Below are 9686 nucleotides of genomic sequence, written 5' to 3'. Positions count from 1 at the left end.
ATTCATCTAAGAGGAAGAAACTTCCATTGAGAAGATGCCTCCATGAGATTGAACTGTAGGCAAGCCTGTAGGACATTTTCTTAGTGATTGTTGGGAGTGGCCCCAGCTCATTGTGTGTGGGGCTATCACTAGGCTGTCGGATCTGAAATCTATAAGAAAGCAGGCTGCACAAGCCATGGAGAGCAAGCCAGTAAGTGGCACCCCTCCATGACCTCTTTATCAGCTTCTGCCTCCAGGCTCCTGCATTGCTCGGGTTCCTGTGCTGGATTCCTTCAGTGATGGACTATGATGTGGAAGTACAAGCAAATAAACCCTTTCCTCCCCAGTTTGCTTTTGATCATGGTGTTTTATCAAAGCAATAGTAACCCTGACTAGGACACCAGCACTTCAGTTTTTAGTTTGGGTTTTTGATGTTGTTATTGTTGTTGTTTGCAGTTTTTTAAGACAGTGTCTTTCTATGTGGCCCAGGTTGTCCAAGAGCTCATGATTCTCCACTCTCAGACTTTTGAGTGCTGGGTTTACAGGTGTGTGGTGCCACACTCAGCTAGAATAAAACCTAGACATTGTATCGGCATCTAGAAGTTCGGGGCAACCCTCCCTCCTGCTTCTCTTCTGCTTGTCTCAGCCCACAGAACCTCCTTTGCATTTCTTAAGCAAGTCAAACATTCTCCCATGTTAATGTCCTTACAGAAGCTTCCTTTAGATTTGACTGTTCTCTGTTCTCATCTATTAGGTGTTAGCTCGGCGTCACCTTTTCGGAAAGTGGCACTGTAAATTAGCCCCCCATTATTCTGTCACGATCCTCTACTCAGGGCTTTTCTTACCTTCTGTTTTGTCCCCAGTTAGAGTACAGCTCTCTGGCCTCATCAATCTTGTTTGCCCAGTTTTCCCAGAACCAAGGACTGCTCCTGACTCAAGCAAGTGTCATGAATGATCGATCACAGGAAAAATATAAAAGAGTGGAACCAACCCTCAGGTTCAGTCTTTCCTTTTGATGGTGTGTGTGTGAGCATATGAGAATCATGGTGTGCACAAGTCAGAGGATAGCTTACTGGAACCATCTACCATGGAGAGCCTAGGGATTGAGCTCAGGTTTTCAGACTTGGCAGCTAGCACCTTTATCCACTATCCCCTTTGGCCCCTGAGTTCAGTCTTTCTGGTCCCCAAAGCCATTCATTATGGTTTAGATAACAATGGTCCCCGTAGACTCATATATTTGAACGCTTACTCTGCATTTGGACTATTTAGGAAGGATCAGGAAGGGTTTGTTGTTGAAGGAGGTGTGGACTTTGAGGTTTTTCTCTGCCTCTATCTTGTGGATCAGATGTAAGCTCTTAACTATTTTTCCAGAGGTATGTCTACCTGTATACTCTCATTGTCTCTGCTGTGATGGTCAATCCTTCTGAAACTCTAAGCAAGTCCCCAACTAAATGCTTTATTTTATAAGCTGTCTTGGTCATGGTGTCTCTTCACAGCAACAGTACAGTGGTTAATACACCTTATCTCATGCACTCTATTCCCAGAACAGCATTCCCTTTCAGATCCTGAAGTCCTTTTCTTTTCTAGGGACTCAGTTTACCTGTCTATTCTAAGGTGAAGATTCTCTGAGCTGCAAGGGCCTCAGCAGCCAGGAATGGAGCAGCTCCTTCTCCTTCCAGCAGGTGGCGATATTGCCTCCTGGATTTTATTTTTCTCACGCAGGACCAGGTGGTCTGGGCTCTTCTGTAATCCTAGCACTGTGAGGCTGAGGCAGGGGGATTTGCAAAAGTCTGTGACCAGCTTGAACTACACAATGAACTCCAGATTGGCCTGGGCTGAAGAATGATATGCTGTCTCAGAAAAACAAAAGTAAAAACAAAACAAACAAAAAATTCACCACCACCACCACCACAACAAAAATAAACCAAAGACAAGAGGGCACAAAGATCTGAGGTATGATGTAAAGACAATGCACATCTGTAATTTTATTTTTAAAAAAACCCTACAAACTTTAATCCCAACACTCGAGAGGCAGAAGCAAGCAGATCTCTGTGAGTTCAAGGCCAAAGTGGTCTACAGGGTTCCAGGACAGTTAAGGCTACACAAAGAAACCTTGTCCCCCAAGATGAAAATAAATTAACTTCATTTAATTTAAACATTTAAGTGCTCAGGAGGCAGAGGCAGTTTACAACAAACAAGCAAAAAATATCAAAAGCAAAATAAATAAAAAATTATATAATAAACAAAAACAAACAAAGCATATACTATTACTACCCACCACCAAATATCAGGGAAGTCTTTATTTTCACAAAAATTTCATTTGCTAAATCCACCCAATTTCTTAATTTTTATTATTTTCTATTAGTAGTATATGTGGTGTATATGTGTGTGCAGCATGTGTGTGTGATATATGTATGTAGTGGTTGGTGTGTGTGTAGTTTGTGTGTGTTATATGTATGTGTGACATGTATAGTGTGTATGTGGTATATGTATGTGTAACATATGTAGTGTGTATAGTGTATGTATGTGATATATGTGTGTGTGAAGCTTGTGTGTGAAGTGTGTGTGAGTATGTGTGTATAGTGTGTGTGGTACATATGTGTATGTAATGTATGTAGTGTATGTAGTCTGTGGGGGGTGAGTGCGCACATACAGGCATAAGTATGTCCTGGAGTGCAGTTTCAGGGCAGAGGACAACTTTCAGGGGTCTGTCACCTCCTTCGATCAAGGATCAAATACAGATCATCATTCTTGGCATAAGACCTTCACCTTTATCCATCTCTCCATCTCCATGTCCCTGTGCTGAGGAGGGAACAGAGCCAGGACAGATTCCTCTTGGGGATGACAGGGAAGCTCTTGGCTCCACCCATCAAAGAAGGGACAGGTCCCTGTGAATAGCTTCCTTTCTGTGAACAAAGGACCCTCTGCAGGGCCTGTCTCCACAGCTGGGCCCTGAATGAGTGGAGACTAGAGGGTTTTCAGGGCTGTATCTTGTGTTACTGTGGATAGACTAGAGCCTGGAGGTGTTGTCCTTTTCTTGAGGAAGAGGCTTTCACTACTGACCTGGAGGTCAAAATGACTTGAATCTTTGCTGCACTTCTTGAGTTGGAAGAGACTTTTGTTCTGTCCCAACAGTGCCTCCTGGTTGCTGCCTTCCTGTTACCTGTGAGGAAGTGGATGCTTCCAATGCACTCCAAAAATAAGTAGTGGGGTTGTGATTGGATCGTTTTTCTACCTCCTAACTTTCATTTGTCCCCCACTAACCACACTCTGTGGGATTGATCCTTTGAGTTTGGAGTCAAACACCACTTTCTGATTCCAGTGACTGTTCAACTAGACTTTGCAGACTTGGAGGGGTCAAAGGAGAGGACTACTTGGTACCTGCTCCAACCAACACCGCTTTTCTTGGGGAGTTTGTGATGAGATGGTCTAAGAAGGTTGGTTATTTGCTAGCTCTGAGAGTTAGGAGGCCAGCCCAGACTTGGAGGAATGGTTGGTGTGTTTCCCACCTGTAACTGTGGGGAAACACCCATCATCCAGTTGCTTTATCAATGAAATCAAGCTTTATTGCAGCAGATTAGATATTTGCTAACTGAAAGGCCCTATGCAAGGATAACAGGTTTCAGCTTCTGGTTTTAAAATCTAAGCCTCTACGAGGAAATCAATATCCTGAAAGATCAGGTAAGAAAACTTTAAACCCTATCCAAGACCAGTGTCAAGACCAGCCCTAGGCTCTCCCCTCCCCACCACACTGTAAACACTGTAAATCCAGGGCAGAGAGAAGGTGCCAGTGTCTTTGGTGTGGTGTCTGTTTCTGACAAGTGCTCAGTCTTCTAGAGCAGTGTGGGCCAAACAGTCAAATGGAGATATGAACAAGTTCACTTAGAGAGACCCGTGTCTCCTATCTAGGCTCTCTCCTCCCCTCCCTTAAGCTCTCTCCTCCCCTCCCTTCCGTTTCACAATAGTGCACAACACCAGAAGTACCAAAAAGGCAAACTGGACTTTATTATAAAGTTGGCTACAAAGTCACCGCAGCACCACGAGGTGGCCACCTGGGCAAGCCTAGGCGGTCTGGCGGCCGGGTGAGTCCCGCACCAGGTACACGCACTCGTGCAAGCACACGTGTGACGGCAGATCTGCCTTCCTCCATCGGAAAGGAATGTAGCGTCTCTTCGCGCCCCCCACCCCAGGCGCGGGGCACAAAAGTCACAGGAAGGGCCGCCAGGGCGGCAGAGTCCATCGGAATTGAAATCCCGTTACTGGTTTGTAGAGAATTCTACTTGTGTGTCAAGAGCCCCTCAGGGCACAGGCTAGCCCCAGGTGGGCCATGCCTTTCCCCCACCAAAGCCCAGGGGTGGCTTGGCCCCTAGGAGTGGAGAACTGGCCCAGGCCCATGGGGCAGCGCGGTGGGGAAGTGAGACTCCCCCATTCTCCGCTTGAAATCCATTCAAGGAAGCTCACTACGAGTGAATACAGATTGAAATGGAAACTGGGATCGTTCGAAGTCCCTTGATTTTAAAAAGTTGCTCCCCTCCCTTGCCCTCCCACCTCCCCCCTAAGTCCTTCAGGGCCTGGAGAATCAGATATATCCCCCTCTGGCCCCCAGAATCCCCCCAACAGTCCCGGGGGGGTGGAGAGCGGCTCCACGTCTTGATGACAATATGCCATACTTGACGACGTTAAGTCACAGACTTATTCAAAACGTTGGTTCCCCTCCACTTCCATCTGTGGGAAAAGAGAGGGAGAAAGGAGAGAGAGAGAGAGTCAGTCAAGCTTATTAAGGAAAAGGGTCCTTGGGCTCAAGCTGTGGTACAATATTGGTATATTCTATGGACTTCAAATGTGTCAGCCAAATGAAACTATCCCCAGGGTGTCAGCAGATAAGAGGCAATTTGGACATATGGAAGGAAACTGTGGCCACAGTTTGGACAAATAGCACAGGAGCTAGGAGTTTGGCACTGTTCTTTCTTTCTCCTGATTTTAACCAACTGTTGCTCTGTGTCCCTTTAGGGGAAGCAACAACTTCCACCAAGTTTGTATGACTTAAAGTTTATTTAATTCTGGGGCCTTGATTAGTTTTGTCTATAAAATGGGGGTGTTGTCTGGTCTGGGTCTTGCAGAGCTTTCAAGTGTTTGCCTGGGGATTGTCTATCACATTATCCCATATCACCCCACCCACCCACCATGTTCACTCATCTTTCATACAAAGTTTTGCTTTGTTCTTAACCTCACTACTCTCCTTAGTAGGAGGTAAAGTTGTTCTCTTAATAAAATAGAGTTCTAGAGGGGGAACTGATTCACCCAATCTATGCAGTGTCTGATTAGAGGGCCAGGGCTCCTGGGCATTAGGCTGGACTTACCTTCATGGAAGCTGTCTTGAACTTGGCTCTGGAGTTGATGCAACTCATCAGCAAACCCTTCGTAGGGGAATGTTGAGACACCTGTCTCAAAGGCGGTTTCATAGGTGGCCAAGTCCTCCAGGAAGCTGTGATCTTCTGGGGACAGGTTGTTGCAAGGTGACAGGGTCCCTCCTGGGACCTCTGCCTCAGGATCCCCTGAACCCCACTCCCCATTGGGGTCTGGAGTAGAAAGATCCATGAAGATGTCTTCCACTGGCGTCTCTTCCAGGAATAAATTATCAGGGTCGACCAGGAAGTCCAGCTCCTGGCATTTCCAGGGTTTAAGATCCAGGCTAAGCACAGGGGGTCCAGCCCCTGACAGAGACAGGTTGGGGTTCAGGGGCTCCAGTCCTCCAAGTGGCTCCAGCCCCCCAGTGCCAGCCTCAGCTGAGAAGGGCCTGTCCATGCCCTGAGCCAACTGGCTGATCTGCTGGATGAGACGATCTATCTCATTTTGCTCTTTTTCTGTGTAGTGGAAGAAACTTTGCTTGACTGGAGAGGCCTCGGGTGTGAGTAGGCCTTCAGGCACCAGGGGGACGTCCACAGAGAGGGGGCCCCGGAGCTGAGCTAGGGCCAGGAGTGTACAGTCCCCATTACCAGGGCTGCTAGGACTTGGGGGCAACTTCTCATAGAGAAAACTGCATCCCTCCTGGGCGAAGTAAGTCTTGGTAGGATTGGGGCTCATTTGCTCTGGGAAAGTTTGGCTAGGACTGTTCAGATGTGCTTGGAATGCTGTGCTGGGAGGGGTCAGCTGCTCATGGGTGGGGCTACCCAGGGGTTCTGGGAATGAGGCAGTGCTGGGAAGCAGCTGGTCAGGGAAGGTGGAGGTGCATGGAGTCAATTGGTCTTCAAAGCTTCTGGCTGAGCTTTCAGTCAACTGTCCTTGTAGTGAACTGGTTAGTGGGTCTGGGAAGGTTGCACTGCTGGGTGTCAACTGTTCGGAGAAAGTCACTGTGCTTGGTGTCAGCTGTTCTTGGAGAGAGCTGGGTGGAGGGGGCAAGTGAGTCTGGAAGGGTTCATGGAGGCTGAAGAGGAAGGCACAGCCTCCTGGCTGGTGGGGTGTGTAAGGTGGAGTACACACCAAATCCTTGCTCAAGTCTGCTTGGAGGGAAGGCTCAGGCCTAGCAGGGAATGGCAGGTAACCGAAGTCCAGCTCTTTGGATGGTTGGGGAAGCTCTTCTGATGTTGAGATCACACCTAGTTCAGGAGCCCTGGGAAAGCTGGCACTTCTAGGAGTCCCCAGGGCTGGTGTAAAGAGTGGAGTAGAGCATTGCTCCTGGGAGAAGACATTCTCAGAGATTGAGGGTAGCACAGCTGGGGTTCCTAGGACATAGGCTGCCTGGGTGTCTTCAGAGTTTAGCTGCTGGCGGAGGCTCCAGGCTTCTGTGTCACTGGAGAGGAAAGAAGCAGCAGCTTGTAAGGATTTGCTGTCCGTTACCAGAGTAGTTTTCTTCACTGCATTCCCTCTATGCTGACCTCGACTCCTCCTCCCCTCTCTACCATTTTATATCTTACAACTTACCTGATAGGGTAGTTATTGGCAGTAATAGGGCCTTCTGGACCTTCTGAGTATAGCATGCAGTAAATCCATGTCCAGCCTCCATGCTTGGCTTGAAGTCTCACCACCATTTCAGCCTGAATATCTCCACTTTCTGCCACTGGGGAGAAAGAGGGATACAGGATTAGAAGGTCCATCAAACAACACCACCTACACACCCACCTTTCTCACCTCTACACTGAATTGAGGGAGCCGTAACATATTCTCTTCTGACTACCCTAACCTGTACCTCTAGGCTCCCCATCTTGACCTTATCACCAGTGTTTCCTAACTCTGTCCTATTCTTGCCTTGACTTCTTACTTTCAAGTTCACTCTGTAGCCTCCAAAACTCCTTAGCATCAGTTTGGACCACAGCCCATTCCTGGTCTGTCTCCCATTCTTTCTCCCAGCTTCCTGTGTTATGCACAGCCTCTCAGGACACTCACACAGGCGGTAGTGTTGAGAAGAAGCGTGAGCCAGGTCCTCGGGATGCAGCAGTCCATACCATGATTTACAGAGCAGTTCGCTGCGCTCAAAGCCCAGGTAGATTAGGACACTGGGAAGGTGGAAATGGTGAGGTCAACTTTCTGTTTTTCTTACTCAGCATGCATGCACTTCACTCCCTCCCAGGTTCTCTGCCCACCTAAGCCCCATCCTCCCTGCCCTGAAGCTAAGATCAAGAATCTAAGGTTCCCTTCTTTCTGTCCTCCCTTCTTACTGGAGTTTGAACACTTTGGGCTTACCTTTCAGAAATGTCCAGTAGGGCTAGGTCCTTAGCATGCCGGCTCTGGAACATGGCCAGGAAGAGAGAAGCAGGACCAGGGCCAGGGCCAGGGCCAGGGCCAGGGCGGGGTCTTGGCTCCAGTGGGGCACAGAAAGCTGTGAACACGGGATTTCCTGCCCAGTAGGCTCCGGGTGGATGAGCATGGAATCGACCTCGAATAAGCACCAGTTTGTTGCCTGCACTCTGGCGCCGGAGGGACTTGGATGTGTTAAATCGACAACGGAAAAGGCGATCTAGGTGAGCAAAAGGAAAAACTAACTAAGAGGGTGGGCATCAGAAGAAAGTAGATGGTCATAAAAGGGCAGCAGAGGAATGGACTGAAGAAGAGAGAAGAGGTTCTTACCAGCATCCAGAGCAGAGGGCATGGTGAGCTGCTGGCGCACAGTAAGATGGTCAGCAGGGTCGATGATATCGTAGATACTGTCACCCTGGGCAACCAGGTCCACCTAGAAAGGAGAAGTGATCATTAGTGAAGGCAGCAAGAGCCAACCTGCAACCAATGACTTTTCTCAAGGAAGAATCTCCCACCCCCGCCTCCAGTAACTCTCTGTTTTCAGTAGTGAAAGGCTCATTTTATCCTACATATGCCCCTACCTGAGATGCAAGGACTTTCGGTACTTACCATAGAGTGACCCAGATGCTCGCTCACACTCTCCGACAGGTATAGCAACTTCCCCTCAGCCGTGAACACAAGCAGAAATCCAGGTAGTGCTGCCACGATGTCTTCAAGCTCTTGAGCAGAGAGAAGCCCCGTGGGGCCAGCCAAAGGAGTGCCTGTAGGGCGAGAAGATGTGATGAGTCAGTATGAGACTCATGGACAACACAGAAATGAAGAGAACATCTTCTGAGTCTCAGAGAAGACAACGGGAAATTCTCACAGACCTACTTCTGCAAACACCTGTTGACCCTATGCTGTGGATCTTGGCCAGGAGACCTGTTGCTAGAACTATCTAGCCAGGGAGTCCTTGGACTTCCAAGGCTGGTGGGAACCTCAGCAGCCCTCAGCTGTCAGCACTGTGGACAGAACTCTCCCGAAAGGACTGGGGTTCAGCACCGCGGACAGCGCTTGTGGACGCGAGGTTGCGGTCATTTCAGCACCACGGACAGCGCCAATGAAGGCGGTGGCTTCAGGACGTCGGACAGCGCTCTAGAGAGCCTAGAAAGACCCTCTCAGCATTTCCTAGCCCACGCTGCTCTTCCCTATACTTCCCTGTGCAGGCTTTCCCTGCAGCGCGCCAGGCTTCCTTCCTTACACTCCCCGGATTCCTGGAGTGCCTCTGAGGCAATGGGAATACGAACTATTCTGTTTTAGCGCTCTATCTCTCACAAATCCGGTGCTAGGACTATCGTTCATGCAAGTCTAGATGGAGCTCAGAAGGAAAAGTAAGAGTCCGGGGTCCCCTTAAGTCCCTTTTCTGCACAGGCTTCCAGCACGCTGTCCTAGACAAGCGGCAGTCTCAGCGCGTTCCCTTAGCTCCTCTATGCCTGGTCCCTGTCAGCTCTGGTCTCCGGTAGCCCAAGCTCACTCACCTCCAGCAAAGAAGACACCCTTGCGAGTGTAGATGCAGGCAAGGCTCATGATGTGCAGGTAGGACAGCCGGACCTTGTCCGCTTCAGCCAACGGCAGCAGTTCCTTCAGGTTCCGAATCTCGGCGTTGATCTGGTCGCGGCGTGCCTTGGAGGCGCCCTTGGTGGATCGGTACATGACTGCCGGCTGTGGAGCTCCAGCTCAGGCTCCCGAACACCTGCGGTCCTTTCCCGATGCACCGGAGGCTTCCTCTTCCTTGCTTCGCGGTCTTTTCGCTCAGGCTCTTGCTCGCTCGCTCCACTCCTGGGCTCCGCTCAGCAGCGCTGCCCCCCTCGCCTGCCTCGATCCGCCTTATATAGCTCCTGACAGGCGTGGGGGGCTCGTTTTAGAGACGGGGGGGGGAGCGGGAGGCGGGAGGCTGGGCTAAAGCAAGCTGCAGCGGGAGCCACTGGCTGTGG

At 49.5% G+C, this 9686-nt stretch overlaps 1 protein-coding gene across 1 annotated transcript; it reads right to left on the bottom strand.

The window, feature by feature from the left end:
* Positions 1-4675: 4675 nt before the first annotated feature.
* On the bottom strand, positions 4676-9405 carry NPAS4 (neuronal PAS domain protein 4; the record flags this gene model as incomplete). Its single annotated transcript, XM_080911672.1, has 8 exons — positions 4676-4704; positions 5340-6769; positions 6901-7036; positions 7363-7472; positions 7660-7933; positions 8044-8146; positions 8323-8474; positions 9231-9405. The coding sequence occupies 8 exons, from the start codon at positions 9403-9405 to the stop codon at positions 4676-4678; spliced, it is 2409 nt and encodes an 802-aa protein (XP_080767798.1).
* Positions 9406-9686: the final 281 nt, after the last annotated feature.

This window comes from Micromys minutus (genome assembly GCF_963924665.1).
Source record: "Micromys minutus genome assembly, chromosome: 2".
NCBI classification, from domain to species: Eukaryota; Metazoa; Chordata; class Mammalia; order Rodentia; family Muridae; genus Micromys; species Micromys minutus.
This window is presented reverse-complemented; position numbering and strand designations above follow the sequence as displayed.